The sequence below is a fragment of the Anopheles nili genome, chromosome 3 (genome assembly GCF_943737925.1).
Source record: "Anopheles nili chromosome 3, idAnoNiliSN_F5_01, whole genome shotgun sequence".
NCBI classification, from domain to species: domain Eukaryota; kingdom Metazoa; phylum Arthropoda; class Insecta; order Diptera; family Culicidae; genus Anopheles; species Anopheles nili.
Genome location: NC_071292.1, coordinates 33761411 through 33780000, shown reverse-complemented (window position 1 = coordinate 33780000; position 18590 = coordinate 33761411). Strand labels below are relative to the sequence as shown.

Genomic DNA, 18590 nt, shown 5'->3' with positions numbered 1-18590 from the left:
GCTCCTCCGTCACTTCCGGTGGATTGTTGCACGTTGTCTCATGCCACGATGGTGTGCAGGCGAAATGGCTGTTTGCACTCATAGCCATTACACCCGGTCGTTCTCGTAATGGCCGTCGGTTGCGGAGGTTTCTTTTTCCATGTTGCAGTCCGTACAAGTGCTGCACAAAACCAAAGCTTCCGGGCGGCCGTACAGACCCGTTGCGCTTGCGTTGCGGCGGATGCAACCTGCAACTGCACGCAAGCTGCACTCACACCGCCCGGATGCGGTGGCTTGAGTTGTGACTGGTGTGATTACTTTAAGCATTTTGTCTATCGTTTGCTTCCTTTGTAAAGAGCTTAAGCGATCATTATGCCCTTGAGAGTGGGGCGTGTGCATCTAGCTTTAACCATTGACCTTCGTGTGGCTTTTGCTAAAGTTTTGAAGAGAAATATACTTCGATCGCTTGCCTATTATCTATTGCAATGCGGTGTTGTACAACACTTTGTTCGGTGCAAAACCAACATTCCAGTCAATTCTGGCGAGAAGCGAAATTCGAGACTCCCAAGCCCTGCGTGAATTTGCGGCATATTTTTCGCAATCAAAATTAAGTGGTCGTGAAGGAAAGTCGTGGCTTTCTCTCCCCCAAAAAAAAACCCACGACTTACAAACAACAATGGAGGTCAATCAGTGCCGTCTTTCATGTCCAATCCAAAAGGATTGCCACATTCAAATGAAATTGCCTCGGCAGGTGGGGCGGCAAAAGATTCAAGCACGAAACATGTTCGCAAAAAAAATCAGAAAAAGAAAACCAACAAAAAAAAATACAACACCAAAATGAGCAGACCTTGCGGTGAAAGCATCGAGACCGGTGCGCGAAAGATTAATTGCCGGTTGACATGGCAAGTATTGAATTTTTTATTGGCCCCAACTATATCCTGATTGAGCCGGTGGCACACCCGAAACTGGTCCGTAGGGTCGGCCCGAGGGCGCAGTGTCCTGCACGTACACGCCATTAAGGGTTGGCGACCGAATCCATCACGGAGCCGGTTCCCGGGCCCCAATGAAACGGCTGGCGAATTGATCCGGTTTCGGGGGTGGGAGGAAAAAATAAATACATACATATATTAACGATATGCAATAACAATTTTCCACCCTTCCATATGCCACTCGGATGCCGAGGGGTTCGCCATTTCAACGGTCGTTTGCTTAAGGCGATAACTTTAATTTGCATCAAACATTCACAGGCATCGCACCGATTGGTTGATGGAAGTAAAATCATATCAATCAAGGTAAGGCGCGTCTTTTTTGCTTTGTTTTAAATGCGTCACCAGCTAGAGTTAATCACTTCGCCCGCAACCTTCCGCGATGTCTTCAAAGTGCTGGAATAGCCAGTAATTATGAGCATGATGAATGTTTTTCCCTCATAGAGTATTAACGAAAATAACGAAAATAAAATTTCATAAATGTTCTGTACAGAATTCATATTTACATTATGCATGAGTGAGGCATGATGACAGAACGATATTAGGTACAGCTCGTATCGGGTTCAGAGCGAACTGGCTAGCGACAGAAGTAGTAGAAGTAGAGGTAGTAGTAGTAGTAGTAGTAGTAGTAGTAGTGGTGAAGGTCAAATCATCGCCCATGCTAAAGCAAAGCCGAATAGAAATGAGTACTGATTGATGACGATGACGGACATAATGAAATCTAGTTTCTTTGGCACTTTTTTCTTCCTGCTTTTTTCTCTCTTATGTCTCGCAGTCAACCAACAACGATAACGATCTGTCTCCCAGTTTGTGCGTCCTTTCCAGGATGTGTTTTTATTGCTCTCTTTCTCTCACTCCTTATTTTTTGTGACTTTTTGTTTCGCTTCGTTTTTTGGATAGTTTTCTTTTTGCAGCTCATATCAAGTATACATATTTCATTCGCTATGCCAATCGAAATGATTAACGACACACTACGTCTAACAATCAACGCAAACCGCAACAACTTTCTACTCCATTTAATCATAAATGGCAAACATATTAATCTTCAAATGTACTTAAACTATGACCTACGGTGGTTCCGTCGGCCGGCCCGGGTTTCGAGTGTGGGCGTGAGCCTTGGCAGCATCGAACAGCCAGTTGTGCATGTGCAACAACCCGAACCGCGGCTCAGCCAGAACGGAAACCATCCGCATTTCAGCACGCGAAGCAGACGTTAGCGTAGGGCGCGGATATCGCCGTGGCCGTGCAATAAATTGTGTTAGCACCGGACTCGGTGGCACCCCGTTCCGTATGCTTCGTTGCCGGTCACTGACAGTGGATGATGTGGATAGAGGATGTGTGGATTTGCTCTTATTGTAATTTTTTTTTAGCACATTACATTTTTGGCAGATACTTTGATTCATTTTTTTTTCTCTCTCGAAGAAGCGTGATTTCTAACCGGTATGCTGGTACACGCACGATGTATGTTAATGTGTGACGAGAAGTTTACTAATGATTCGAAGGATGAGGGACAGGAAAAAAAGGACACGGGCACACGGGTTTAATGAGGATGTGCAAAAGAACAGCGCGGGAGCGGGAGCGCAGCGAACACAAAAATGAAATGGAAAATAAAAAAAGAAAAGCGTACATAAAAAAGCGTCACATTGCAGAGAACGCACGACACAGAAGGTCGCAACGAAGCACAGATAACGTACACAGGTGGATGGGTAAGGAAGGACGTGAAAGGTGAAGCTCTAAATCATGATTAACTGGATCCAAACTGGATGGGTGGCGAGGGATGATGAGGTGAACTACATGATATGCTCGGTGGTGGAAAGCGCACTAAAACCAGGTGGAAAGCGCTGGTGCGAAAACGAACCAGAACGAACATAAACGACTCATTCGGGAGGCGCTAAAGTAACGAAGTGAACCATTGAGTAGCATCAACTTCTTCTCGTCATGGCCTGTGTGTGTGTGTGTGTGTGTGTGCGGAACAGTAAATTAACCGGGACAGAAAAAATAAACACACAACGAATGCATCAATCCTAGCGATGTGTGTGAATGAGTGTGAGATTGTGTTTTTCGCTTTGTACAGCAGCCCAGGCTTCAAATTACGGTCGTATTAATTTACATCGGATATGAGTGGATGGATGCGAGCAGGCGTGCTGCTCGATGCGTGTGTAGGTGTCGTGTGTTGGTTGCAGGAATTGTGACATGTGAGTTGGAAAGCAAGATGGCGGGCGAGCGCACATGACTTACCATCGTGCAGCGGGTCGATCGTGTGGATCATCAGCTGCAGCAGCCCGTGTCGGAATTTGGCCCCGGTTGCGGTAGGATTCTGGTGGATCGGAACATTGCCACTGCTCGATCCCGGTGGTCCCGATCGGCTTTCCGAGGCCGCTCGTGACGTAACCGATCCACCCGGTTGCGTGGCCATCGACGTTTCCGACGAGTTGGCGGCATTGCCCTGGTGAAAATGGGAAAATGTTAGCTTCGCAATGATAACGGTCAACCTCTCACTATCCACACCATCATCATCGTCATCATCATCATCATCATCATCATCAGTAGCCAATCAGGTGCCGTGGTGAGTGGTGAGTGCTTAGTGAGGGTTTTTGTTTTTCGGTTCGAATCACGAATTTCGAATTTCGTTCAATCATGTACAGAGCTTAATCATATAAATGCGGTAAAGCGTACAAGCGGTTTTTAACGAACACATCACAACGGTACTGTGGAACGGAAACATAAACTCGATACATGACATGAAAACGAAACAGAAAACGAAATTAATAACTATTTAAACCGAACAACGTATCAAACGAAAAGCGATAATAAAACGGCGTTCTAAAACGGAACAACAGCAACACCGCCCACTTGGGAAGCGATCCTGCGCCCGCAGGATACAGCGGGGGGGGAAAAAACGCCCAGTACGCTTTATGCCGCTAATAAAGCGCCTCTTGAAGGGCTCGCTCGTCCGTGATTCTCTCCGCAAGCTTCGTAAGTGCCGCATTTCATTGCACGAAGCATTAAAGAGAAAAAGCCATACGAAAGGTCGTTTGTTTCTTATCGGGTAATTCATGCCGATCATATCTCGGCACCACAGGAATCGCGCACCCCGAAGCCTGACGTCAAGTGGATGGCTAAAAAAGGGCACCCTCGGGTTGATGGGCCGGTGCGTCGAGAGTCGACATTCGTGCTGCCACGTCGTCATCGTCAAATGGCCAATATTGACAAATCATTTCGCCTCCACGCTCCAATCCGCACCGGCTCAATCCCAATCGATGCTCGATTGCCCGCGGCGGCTTTGCGACACACACCGAGAGTGTTATGTGTTTCCGATTTGTCCGTTCTCGAGCGGTAATGCCATGTGGGCATGGTGGAATGGTTAACAGCATTATGGGAAGCATAATCCATGCCCGGTGGGGGTGTCGTGGTTTACGTATCCGTCACTGTTCACACGATGTCCTTGCGCACATGTCCTTGCGGTTGATAAAACGATGCCATGCCAGGTCCTTTCCTCGTGACGAGGGAGAAAAAAACGGTAGCTCAGTTAATACCGCATAAAGATTAATGGGTGAGCTTGTTGATAGCGTTTTGAAAAGTTCAATAACTTCTTCTCGCACCAGGCGAATATATTTGAAGTCTCAATACGTTTCAAAAAAAAAAAGGACTCGTCGGTAACGTCTGATTTATGGCGATCATTATTTTTCTCAACCAGCTTTCACAACGTTTTTCGAGTTCGATCGCTTCGGAGAGTTGAGTTTTACAACTCTTCGAGCCAAACCACCTCCGGTGATGGTGGCAATCCGTAATCGGATGGGAATATTGATGATGCCCGCCCGGCACCGACACGCTGTCAGATTGTCTTATTAATTAACGCGGATAAGATGCGCACGGGTTGTGCCGGATGCGGCGTGAACCGAGCCCAACGGAAAAAAATACCTCAATGGATGGTCGGCATGGAGCGAACCAACGCCACGTACACGTGTGCTTCGTGCTGGGGAAAAGCATGTTCTTTCCAAAATCAAAATTGGCTGTTTGCTTGGAGCGCGGCGAAAATAAAACTTCGCTCCCCAACAAAAAAAAACGAGTATGTGTGTTTGTGTGGAAAGGAAAACAGTGGCAGGGTGTATGTAGCGAACAAACCATCCGGGAACACGCTCGTTAAAAACTTTCCACCAAGCAAAAAAGAAAAAGGCGGTGCGCTGAAAATAAACAATAAATCAGCGTGCCGCTGGTCCGTCGAGTAACGAGCGCATACAGCGTTGTTTGGAGGGCTAATTAAGGCACCTGATCGGTGCTACGTGGCCAAAAAAGCGCTCGCATCGTACTGTCGAGGTTGGAATGACCACTTGGGTGTTTTCGGTAAGTCGAGCCTACAAACACGCTGCCGTTGGATTTCATGGCCAAAAGTTTCGCCGCCTATGGTGAGGTATGGTTGAAACAAAAAAAAAACGCTTCCTCCCAAAGGAAGCGAGCGCAAGTGATGTGAAAGTAGGAATTTCCACCCGATGCTGGCGTAATCCGTTCGCACTACGTCGGGAGTGGCGTCAGCTGTGCCATCGGCAGAGAAAAGTAGCCATTGCAAGGGAGGAAAATGTCGCTTTTTCTTAGGACCCTTCCTAACCGATCGGCTGCGTGTACCCGATGGTGACAAACTTTTCCCAACAAACCTCGCAGCGCGACAACCGCAACGCAAGGATGGAACGAACGAGCCCCGTTTTGGGCAAATTAAATGGGCCAGCATTAAAAGTTTGACGTAAAATTATGGAGATTTATTATCTGCTTCGCTTCCGCACAATCATCGCTCCCACGGGGCGGCTTTTTTGGAGGTTCCATCGGCGCGGGTAAAATGTTGCGCCACATTCCGGGTGGTTATTGGGGCAATATTTGTTCTCTCGAGCGCCTAGAGGCACCAGTTTCGACTGCTTGCTGGCCCGTCAAGATCGCTCCAATCAGACGAAACACGATGGTCCGCCCAAGACGTACCGCAATCGAATTTAAGCACCTCGAACCGCAGGGGAAGGCTTTAGGCGTCCCAAATTGGGCATCTTTTTCGTGGACGGATTGCTCTTGATCGGTGCTGGCTCGGGTGCTGTTTAGGTGAATGTGTTTCAACGTTACTACCCTCAAGAGAACTCCACGGCATGAAGTCGCAATCGCGGATGAAAGCCCTCGGTTGGTAAGATGACAAATCGCCCGTGCGCATCGGTTGCTCGAGTGGTGCCGGTGAAGGCACGAAAAAGTTTCCAAATTAGCCCACATTTTATTTCCAACGCCTCTGAAGACGGCTAACGGCCAGCGGTGTTGGTGAGCCAAGCTGGGCAGGATTGATGGAGCACATGAACGCGTTCACGTTTCGTCACGTTTTGCAGAATTGGCTATCATAAGCCATCGTGTAGCGTCATAGAAGAGCCTCCATCATGTACATTAGAATTAGAAAATGATGATGTCCATTTGTTCAAGCCTGTCTGGGTGTTGCCTTTCGTGAGTTGGAGTTTTTACACATCAATAAACCAGCTCACAAACCATCAGAAAAATCACCAAAGAATGGACTTCGAGTGCCTCAAGCATCCATTATGACTTTAAATCGCTGGTTAGGGGTTTTTTTTCATAAAAACGTCTCATCTCAGCACTCGAATCTGCCTGTTAAACACCCTACTAAAGATGTCTTGGGGTTGAATTTTGAATGCGGGGAACAAAAAAAACATGTCCATCGTCCAGAGAATCCACAAATTGAATTGATTCGCTCATTTGTTGCTGCGCGACTCCATTTCTGCACGTATCGCGCCAAATCGTCCCATCGTGCATTGGACAGCATCCAATGGTGGTGCTCAAGCAAAAAACCAGCTGGCACAGTTCGGCACGAACCGTTGATGAAGATGAGTGGATCATAAAATGTTGATGATCATGGACGATTCGATTATGATGTGGCAGGTGCAAATGGACACTCGAAGCTCTTCTCTCAACCAGCTCGAGCTGGCCAGCTTTAGCCAGATGGAGCTCCGTATGCAAACAAGCGTGAAATTGAAATCCATGTAGCAAACCGTTCTGATCAAACACCGATAGCATCTCTCGGTGTGCTTCTCCAGCACCAATCCAACAAAGCTCTAGCGGTAAGCTTTAAGAAAGGATTTCTCACAATCGAGCCAAAATCGTCTTCCAAAGCCTATTTTTACCCCGTGGACGCAGCGAGACGTAGAGTTATCTTCACGACCGAATTGTCCCCGAAGGAAACAATTCCTAGCACCAGCAGCGACCGAAAAGCGACACGGAATGCTGTGGGCTTGCTTTGGCGCGCAGGCGCACGTCCCGTGCTCCGTGGAAGCTTTTCAATGCCGCGTGATATTAATCGAGCTTTTCGATCTGGTGGGAATTTTCGGTAAAACGACGTTCCGGGGTTTTCCCCGTGCGCTGCCAGTACCTGGTGCGGCGTTTCAGGGCCAACCGCTGTGATGAGTCGAGCGAAGAGTGTCCTTTAAGTGCTCGCGGTGCTTCTTGCCACGAGGTTCGGTTTTGCTCTCTCTCTTTTTCTGTCTCTTTTTAGCTCACTAGCTCAGTGTATACGTGGGCCTTCCACAGTATCTGTTCGTTTCCTATCGATATCTTTTTTTCCCCTATCTTTTGTCAAGGTGAATCAGGGAAGCAGGCACTAGCGTACGGCATGTTCATTTGGAGGTGAGCACGTCCTTCTGGCAGCGAAGCAAGCGTGTGTTGGTGCGACAGGGTGATATTGAAATGATACATGAATCAAAACCCAAGCAACGTGAAAAATCATCATCCGCGCTTAAACATGAGCGCCTTAAGCCATCGATCGGGCCAAAAATCTATCAACTCGGTTTCTTGCAGCACCGACACCGTCGCTTGCTTGCTACACGTGATTCGAATTCGAGCTTCGGTTTCATGCAGTTGAACCTGGGACACGTACTGCTGATTGTGCGGAATCTTTCTGCTGGATAAACGGCCTGTTCTTCTTCGTAGTAGCGAGGGGAAAAGCAGTAAAATGCGAGTCCCAATCGTTTCTCTTCATTCCTAATGCCATTACGATTGATTACCGGCATGATCTTACACACGATGCGAAGTAAGCCCCTCGGTGACCAGGTACACCAAAACCAAACCGGGGGCGCCCCGGAACACAAATAAAGATTAATTTCGCCTAGGGGTCCCGTTTCATCACGATGACCTTATTTCGGGCGTATCGGTTGCTTCCGATAAATTAGCATCTTTAATTAGCCTTCCGAGAAAATGGCGAACCGGGCCATCGGGGTGGGACCTTCAACCCGGAAGCGAAAGGCGAAACGAATTCGGAACCTCGACCCGATCCCACTCGAAACGAACGTGCGGTATCTCTGCATCGACAGGGTTTGCCCACTCCGGGTGGTGAAGGAAATTCAAACCACATGCACAACTTTCCGCGCCCGCTCCGACGCACGATCGCACTGCAGTGCACCGCAACGAAAATGGCATCGAATGGAAAATCAATTATTAATCCCTCCCCCGGTGCCATTGGGAATCATCACAGGTTGCGGTGGCTGGGCTTGGCGCGGGCAATCGAACGTCCGGTTTGTCGAGTTTACGCTCCCATTCGTTAATGTGAAATCGAATTAATAAACACGTGCTGTGCGATGGGCAGAGTGACAAAGTGGGCGGGCGACGTTCGAACGAAATCAAACGAAACAGCTCGAACCGAAAGTGAATAAATTAAGCTGTGTTTGGGCGCAGCTTTGCCGGAGCTGGTACTAGCTGCCAGAGCTCGGTGACACACCCTGGCCCTATTTGGACAGTCACTTGACGCTCGCTGCTGGCTCACTGCTGGCTCGCACACATATGTTTCGCATTTCATTAGTAAGTAATTGTACCCCTGGTTCGCTCGCACCGGATCGAATAAATTATGCAAATTTATTTATGAAATTTCTATTCCAATCCCCGTGTCTGGCCGGTGGGCAGTTGATGGGCCGTTTTTCGATCCTTGCGTTGGGCTTTGAACAAGCGCCCGGCTCACTCCCGGGCATTTCCCTACGCATTTGTTTCCCTCATCCGGGCGTGACACGATCAGCAACTTCGGTCATTAAGGGACCGGGTGGTGGTGTAAAGTGGCAAATTGAATTTAATCGTGGCTTAAAGATTTCATCAGTGATTTCATATTTGGCTTAACCCTCGGGAGCGAGGGTCTCTACCGCTGGGAGAGAATGATCGGAGGGTAGAGACAAAAAATCACAACCCTATCGGGCGATTAACACGCAACCCTCTTGGTGTGCTTTCGTCGGATTTGTGCGGTCCGGTCGCAATCGGAAAATAATATCCGGTTCAGCCATCATCATCCACCATACGCCAGGGAGGGTGAGAAGCCATCACGGAGCTGTGTGATGAAATAATAAAATCCCCTTTTGGGATGGGGTTTTGCATTAAACGATTCCGTCCATGCGGGTCGTGGGAACGAAAACACAAAAAAAAACAATGCCACATGTGCTCGCGAATATCACACAATCATTAATCTTATGCAATTTCAACGCCACCAATTCCAACGCATATAAAAACTGTGTCCCAATGGTACTTTTTTCGTGAAAATCATCTATGGTAGCAGGTAATATGACGATTTATCGAATACATTTGATACACATTTCCTATCAAATAGTTCTCGGAAATGTAGGTTGACATGATACAAGTATAGATTGTGGTACAAAAACACATTAGCAATTTTTAGAGCGAGGTGTTCTCTACGCCAATATACTATCATTATAATTTCATTATAGAACTTTGTAAGATACTTGGAACGCTTTATGGAATGCCAGCATAAATTCTCAGAATTGGCTGGGAAGCGACAAGGCCTCGTTTCCTTTCACAAATTTCGAAGAGTTCTGGGAAACCTTTTCCGCCCCCAACACAAGGAGGACCAACCACGCATGGTGAGCTGGCAGTCATGGCCAAACCGTGCGATGAACATCCTTTTCCGCTACGCCTTCTTGGTAGCCTTGAGCGCAGTGTTCGAGAGGAAGCGGGCGAATAAATTTCCCTTATTCGCTTATCGCAATCGATATAAATCAAATGAAGAACATCATCAACAACAACAACAATAACAAAAAACGCTTCCTTTTCGCTCCGTAGTAAGGCCATAATGTGAAAGGACATGGTGGTTTGGAACTCGTGCTGGTGGAAGAGTTAAGTTATGCGTAACAGCAACCTATCGGAGCATGCTCACAAGAAAACATAAGCGTATGGCCCACATTGGTTAAAAAGAATGAAACCCGTTAAGCATGTGGGAAATTATCATTGGCATTTAGTTTGAAAAGCGCGGATCGGTTTCGAAACTACAATCCTACACAAAATGCGCCCCGATATGGTCACATTATGGAGGTTCTGCGAATGCCCGATTTCGATGCTGCGTTGGCATTGTCGTGTGCTACACTGACGGGCTCGATAAGACCGACAGGGTGCTGCAGGCGAATGGAAATCAATAAATTATGCCATGCTCCGAAGGTCCCGGGATGAGATTGTAATTCATGAATTCAATTTATCATCCACGAAAACGTTACTTCACTCGCTCTATTGCTTCCAGCAAGCGGGTCAGGTTATTAATGATTGTCAATAATTGAACGAGTGCCTTCGAGAACGAGCTGTACGGCATGATCTGGGAGCAAATGATGGTTTTAAAACGCAGCAGCGCCGAACCAGTAGGTGTTTTTGAGCTGTCATTGGTAATTATTGCCGCGGGCTCTTTATCATCACCGCGCCATCGTTTCGTATGGTGTATTAATGGATTTTTTCTTCCCACTTGACGTCTATCCCGGTTCGGGTGAAAAATCCTGATTGATTGTTTCCATATCCTTTAAAATCCTTTTCTATTCAGACAGAATAATACTCTGCGGCAAAAAAACAAAAACAGCCATGTTCGAAACCCTCGCGTTTCGTTTTGCCTGTCATTGCCTGATTATTATGGTAACGCTGCGGCAGTGAAATAAATTCATTCTGATCCAGGCTTCGAGCGGCATATGAAGAATAGTGTATAATTAATTAATATCATATAAAATAAATTATTGAACATAATATTGTTTATCAAACGAAACATCATACTGCATATAAAAGACAAAGAAAACGGCTACGTTCTAGAGTCTGCTACAAGAACGACCAGCAACTGAACCAGAACATTAACCCATCGAGAATGACAGAAGGAAACAGACAACTCAAACCTAACACACATTCCAAATTTGACTAACGACGGAACGCACGTTTGTAGAATATATTATAGTAACATCACTAGAACTGGTCAAGGAACGTAAACATTCAAGTGATAGAAATGTAACACAACGGTTAAATATTAAAACGATAACGGCAACGACTAAACCGCTATTGGAGAATGCGTTTACCCCTATACGAACAGTAATCAATCAAAAACGAAATAATCAATCAATCTATCGACACGAGAAACACGACAACGAAATGTACTCATTTGTGAACAGAAGAGAACTAAACGCTGAGTAAAAAAAACGTACCAAACGACACGTTATGTGAACGAGAAAAATTAAAACTCACTGTTCCGTAGAGAAGAATACAGCAGTCAGGGTTTGGATGGAAAAAAACTGAGAGATGGTTTTGAGATGAAAGTGACACAAAAGGCTAGATGGAGCTGGGCTCGATTATATTACGCTTTCGTAGAGCAACTCTGCCATCAGTCGCACGTTTAAAAGCCATTGCAGGTCGTCATCTCATAAACAGATCAATGCCAATGGTAGTAATCTATCTCGCACAACCAATCGGTTGTACTGACCGTATCTTGTGTTTTGTAAAAGTGTTTTTTTTTCAAGAAATTGCATTTCATTTATGTTTGCATTTTCACTTATATTGTATGAGTCCACATCTGCAAGTCAGTTCAAGCATTTGAATTGTAAAACCGGTTTTCGAGGTTCAAGATTAGCTTGACAACGATTCGACCAAACATTGACATTTGCTACAAGCATTACCCGGTGATGTTATTAAAAAGTACCATGCGCCTCCATTCACTGGGCGCCCCCATCATGATTTGTATCTCGTATATCTACGCTTTATTTATTTATGATATTTAGCTATCGTTTATTTCGTGTCAACCACGGTGTACAAGCATTCTACAGGCATTAAGAAGTTTCGATTTAGATACCAGCTCCTGGCCTCGACATAAATCCCTCTCCTTAAAAACCCCCTAAATACCTTCCAGCTAAGCCTGGCGCTGGATAGAATCAAATCGCGCGGAAAGCGTGGAATAATTGTCCCTGACAAAGTCGATAAAAAGGCCAGTTTTATAGCTGTTTTCATTCCATACAACGAGCGTCCGATTGTTGTGGCACCCATTTAATCGCACTGAATTTTATCTGGCTCGCATCTATAATTGACAATTTTGGAGAAAGTTTCTCCAACCTTACCCTTTGCTTGCCTGTGGAGGAACGTGCTGGCTGGTGAGCAAAATACAAACCAGCAATTGGTACAACACCACGCGGTGAAGGTTTTTAATACCAAACGGGCAAATTAAGGCAAACACAGTTAATTACAATAGTTTAAACGGCTTGCTCCCCATTTGCGCTTTAGTGTTTGTCGTTTGCGTGGGCATTGTTTACTTAAGAAACATAAAATCAAGCACACTTTTGAGATTTCAGTGTATTTTGATTTTTTTAAACATGCATATACTTTTATATCGCTATGGTCTAGACAGTGAAAGTGCTCACAAATTAATTGAAAGAGCTTTTTATCGCGAACCAACTCGCCTGCAGCAGCTAGGCTAGCCAGTATTGCTGCGGCCAGACACCGAGCGAATTAGGCACCTACAAACAATACCACCAAAGGTATTGATAAAACAGAAGGGCTGGTGTTGGTAGTTAGTGCAAACTCAAAACACAGACTAATGATGCTAATTCTACCAGCAGCCAGCACTGGTTCGGATCGTTATTTCGGTTCACCACAGCATCGTCGCAGGGTTATATGTAGCGCTTTGATGTTTTGTGCATGTTTGCAAACCTTCATGCTCTTGTTGTACAGTATCACCAACATTCTTAACGAATAGTACCAGTGACAGGGCTTGTTTTGAGCAACGACTGAATAAAACACAAGAACGCATATAATATTTGTAACCGTATGCTGGCTTCAAATTTGTACAGCGTGAAATATACACAAAAACAATAGCATTTCAACACAGCGAAGTGTTTTCCCAGTAACAGAAGAGGTTCTTTGCACCTACGGAAAAGACATTCGAATAAAGGGAACACTGCAACGGAACTATAAATACACCCGTCAGTGCCCAGAACGATGGAGCAGAGCACCCACACGGTAATGTAATTGCACGGCTGGTAACATTTTGCCTCCGTATTGCTCCGTGTCGCTGTCAGCGTCTGTGACAGCTCTGCACATTCCGGACTGACGTCGGTAGTTTCCATTGAGGCCCACGAGCGAACGGGTGGTAGAAATATTAGGAAAAGACTCAAACGTTAACGTTGCAGCCCTTCTGTTGGTGTGTTGCAAGCTGTTCTTTGATGCAAAATTAAAGGAAAAGCTTCTAAAGATTTTACAGTTATATCAAATTTGTTTAGCAAACAAATCACCAAGCTTTAGTTTCGTTCTTTATAATTCAAGTTCAATAATAGCAGTTGAGTTCACTTTATGCAGTTTTTCTTCATAATTTCCGCGTTAGTTTATTGCAATTGCTTCTATTGCTATTGTAAATTCAAACGACATCCTGCAAGAAGCGACTAAGACAGGCTGGAAAATGTCAATGACCGACACAACTAACACGATCCATGGTTTGTTCGTTTGATTTATGTACGGACCATCACCAACATTTGGCGTTTGCTTTGCGATGTTCTCGAGGAAAACAATCTCAACCGGGCCTTTTTCAGCTCACTCTTGGCACAGCGGTTGACGTCATGGTTGAGCCAGCATCAGCTTGACTCGGGAATGGAACATTTTCGCGCTGAATCATTAAGAACGGGCTCGCCGCTGAGCCAGGGCAACTAATTCAACGCTATCAATTTACACATTAAACAAAGCGTACTATAAAAGAGAATTTCTTCACCGCCGGCCGAGACGCCGGATCGTGCGGACGCACGTTTTCCTCATTTACACTTCAATCAAAACTAATGGGCGAACCATCGAATTAAATGTGGTGCTGGTGATTTTCGTATTCTCAATTAAATCGCCTTTCGAGGCCCGACACCAGCCCCCAGCCAGACGGATGGGATATTTTGAAATTGTATCCCGTTACAGCGGTAAAGATTTTTAATGGGGTGTGTTGAATTGTCCAAAGTTTAAGGAACGACTATTTGTCGCACAGAAACGCACGGTGGAAAAGTTCGTTTCTATATTTTGCGCCGGTGGTAATAATGAAATATTTTAGCTAATAACGGACAATTATGAGTTTGATGTTGATCTCAGGTGATAATGCTTAGCTTTTGCAAGGTCCGCTTTAATTTTAAAATAATTAAATGCCATTTTATAACATAAACGGGTAATGTTTCTCCCGGTCGAACCACATCAGCAGCGCTTTTTAAGGTTGCAAAACGACAAGCATGAACAGTGGGCCATAGGAAATGCTTTATCACAAATAGAGCAGCAAGTCACTTTTCGAGTAAGCGCACGATTTCTCAAATTGATTAATGACATCCTTGAAGGATGCCCATTGAATGTGGCTCCCACCGAAGCCATCCAAGCCACCGCCCACCCTGAGAACTAATCCATAGTCTGGCTGGTTGCAATGTAGCTCACATTCTGGCCAACCCCGGTTGGTGTTGCGTGATGGTTTTATCTTGCGCCATCTAAAAATATCGATCATCAAATGGACAAACAAGTGCCACCAGCGAATTCACCACCAACCGTACGGCCGACGATCGGCAGGATATCGTTTGATAAATAATCACCACAGAATGGACAGTAATTCAACACATAAATTCGTTGCCTCTTACTGTCTGAGTGTGCTGTAGTAGGCAAAAGAATAGCAGCAATAAACCAGCGAACATCCGGTGTGCTGTGTTCGGGAATGTTCTCGAATCTCCTCACATCGAGCTGAAGCCATGACGTTGTGCGAGAAGATTATCGTGCTTGCGTTGTATCGTGCGGGCACGTTCCGACAGAAGCGACGTCAGGACGAGTGTCTTGGCTAACTGCAAACGTATGTTTGGTGGTTATGTGAACCGTTTCTGTCGTGGTCGTCCTAGTTTTGGTACGGGTTTGTAGCAATGATGGCTTAAACGCCTTAGCCGTCACGACTCACGGGGCCTCATGGGCGAAGTTTTATTGCACCACCAGCAGCAGTGGATTCTCCATTATTTGCTACATAAATGCCTTCGAAACTAAAACGCGGTGAAACGGCAGTTCTATTTCTATCCTTACTGCTCCTTCTGCTATTTCTATTCTGCTCCTGTTCCGCAGGGTATGCGAGAATTTTGGGCAATAATTATCCAATTTTCGATTCAATTTATTACCCTTGGAGGGGATTTGGTGCTGGTTTATGGGTGCCAACAAGCCATGCGGAGAGCTTTAATGTTCGTTCAACTGTAGCGGAGGCGCTGTCGAGGTTGGGCTTTGTTTGAGCATGTTATCAGTGCGAAACCATCTTAGAAGTTATTTATCAAACATTGCTCTCTTTCTCTCTCTCACACAACCACACCCTGTCTCCCTTCGAGCGCTCGGCCACCAAAACCAAGGTCGTCATAAGGACACAGAGACACATTTATCCTCTGACAATTTATTTATCTGTCTTTAGCGCACAAAAACCATCGAAAGGGTACCAGACACAGGCAACACAACCGTCTACGGCGTGGGACTTTGCTGCCCGAATCTAACGAGACGTAAAAAAAAGCTCCATTGTGCAAATCGGAAAGCCACAAAAAAGTAGGAGAAAATAAAACCCAAGCGAAAGATCGAACGCAAGCCAACCGGCATTGAAAGGTGAAAGTATTGTGAACGAAACGAGCGGCGCCTGTCTCGTCGCTGACAGACGTAACTAGCTATCAGTAGCCACCCGCTTCAGCATTCGTTTGGGGATTTCCGAGCACCCAATTCTCTGGGCAGTGAGAGCGATTCGGGTCAGCCAGGGGGCAACCATTCGCCGCCGGGTCAATCACCATCGGGCTAGCCGGGAGCCACCGCGTGGGACACTTTCACCGAGGACGAAAAAACCAACACCAAGCCTTTGATGGATCGGTTTTTCCAATGGTGCCCAAAAACCCGCTCCAAACCAGGGACCTCGCTTTCAGCCATTTCGATTGACATCGGCCAAGACCATCAATCACTTTCCGCCTTTTCGCCTGTGCCGGATCGAACCAGTTGCAGTGCATCGGCATCGTGGAGGATTGCAATCCAAAAAGCATCTTTGCGGCGTGCGACTGACTAAGCAGCGGTGGTCACCATGACAGGTCACTTGATCGACGAGCAATTGACGCCAAAGTGAGAAATTGTTTACTGCCCTGGGTGCCATATCGTTTTCCCTACAGCGCTGGATGGAGTTTTCCACCACGAGAGCATTGCAGTGCACTGTGTTTGGTCATAATTAACTACAATCTATCACGGCTCAAGAGGTCGAAATACCCAAGAAAGACAATGGCGGCAATGACTTCATATCATCGCTGTACCTCGTATTGCCGAATGGAGCATAAAAATCATGCCAAAAGGTCATGCAAAAGCAAATTGGCGCAACAAAACGGGCTCCAGTTATGGCACCGAAAAGGAACTCGGTAAAGCCCGGGAAACCACAAATGTAGCCAAGAGCGAAAAAAAAGGCGAAAATGCGAGGCTAGCACGAGGGTTGACATAAATTTGCTAGCATCCGATCCCGGCTATCCGAACCGAGAACTTGTACAGCTTTCCATTGTGCGTATCAGAGCGATGCGTTTGACGGAGCGGTTCGATTTATCATTCGTCCAGCGGCGACATCTGCTTTCGATGGGCGTGCAAATTTTATGCTAACGACTAATGTCAGCCTTTTCTGACCTCGCCTCGGGACAATCGCAAGGGACTCCGGATGTGCTCGACGTGGAGCATCACGATCAGTGCGTCCTTCCGTTGCCGCGGGAAAATGCGGAAGGCGCCTGCTTTTTTGTTATGCAAATGCGCAAAAAATCACACCCACTCGCCGGGGGCTTGTTTCGATGTTTGCTGCAAGCGAGCCGACACTCGCGTGGCAAAAAAGTCAGCAAATGTGAACTTAAGAAGCCGTTGCAAACACGTTCCACTCGATACCGAGTGTCGAGCAAATTTGAATATCGAACGACACTGGGCACACACTGGGCTTTTATTTCTATGAAACAGTTTCAAGGAATGGACAACCCTTCGAATCTTAATCTCAATATGCAATCCAATTGTGGTGCACCAACCAACTCAGACCAACTTGCCACACGAATGGAATCAGAGGCGAGTGTTAAAAATCTTCCCAATAAACCACTGCCGTACCTCGGCCCAAGCAAAGCGGTCCTAATTGCGGTGGAATTTAATCTGTCGTCACCACTAAGCACGGCCAGCCACCATCGAAGCGACTCCTGTTCTCATCCCGACCGGTAGCCGCCCATGCACGGTTGCATAATTCATGCTTCTAATTTCGTTAGTCGCTCCCCGTTGGCAGCAAATCTTGGTTGTGGCCGTCGTCGGGCCCGGAATCACGTGCCACTTGCTCGAACGTGCGATGGTACGTGAGATGGCATCGCGTTTGTGTGTGTGTGGCAATGGAGCGGGTTTGCTGAAATCAATTTGGCTGAACAACCAACTGTTCTTCCCCAGCCAGGCGTGCGCCGGTTTTGGTATGGTTTGTGTCGCCTTAAAATGTGCCACCGTTACATGCCAAACGCAATTAATCTTGCCGGCACTGAGCTTAGGGCGTTTAGTGCCGTCCCGGGGATGTGTGATTAAGAAATCATATCAAACGAGAGTGTAATTGTTTCCAACGTTCCACCACCCATCCGTCAATGCTGGGTGGTTCTTGGGTAGGGAGCTGATCCAGAATAATTGAAAATTAATTTCATAACATCGTTAATCATCACCACTCACCAATGGGAAGGTCGACTCGAATCAATTCGAACGCGAATGCAACCATTCTTCGTGCGAATTTGCACCTTTTCCGGGCAGTAAACTTGAGCGCACGTAGGAGGGTTTAATTAAAACTCGCACCCTTCGCTCAACCCTGGTAGCGCAGGAAAAAGTCATTATTAACGAGTTCCACCTTATCGAAAGGCTTCACTCGCCTGTTAAAATGGCAAAATGGCGTGCATTCACCATTTGCGTCGCTCCGGTCGCTCGTTCTGCCGGTTTCTATCGTGATCGGCGCTAATTAGTAACCTTTTCTTTCCCGACGCCCGGCTTCAACCCCTGCTACATGTTTGCTGATAGAAAAGGTGTTCTTCCGCTTGGTATCTTGCGTTGCATTGCGTAGAGTGATTAGCTACTGCCACCGGCTCGGGAGCCTCCCGTGCTGTATCCCTACCGAAGCGTTCACTTTTCTTAATGAAAAGGCCGATTTGGAGAGGAGTTAGTCGATAATCGTTCTCACGGCGAAACAAAGGACCGGAGGGGTCGTCCTTCGTTTACTAACTCTAAACGTGCTCATCAAGCTCTGGTTGGGCCCTTGTTGGATAGTCTAGCTCGGTCTCTTGTCGAGAGCTTTTGATGGTGTTTATATGCCATTCAAATGTACGTTATGAA

The 18590-nt window shown here is 46.4% G+C and overlaps 1 protein-coding gene across 1 annotated transcript in view; it reads right to left on the bottom strand.

Moving 5' to 3' along the window:
- The window catches only part of LOC128724110 (sodium/potassium/calcium exchanger Nckx30C), a 52159-nt gene that overhangs the window by 14272 nt on the left and 19297 nt on the right, over positions 1–18590 (bottom strand). The window contains exon 2 of the mRNA XM_053817875.1: positions 3204–3411. Coding sequence (XP_053673850.1) covers positions 3204–3411 — 208 coding nt within the window. The remainder of the gene's footprint in view (positions 1–3203; positions 3412–18590) is intronic.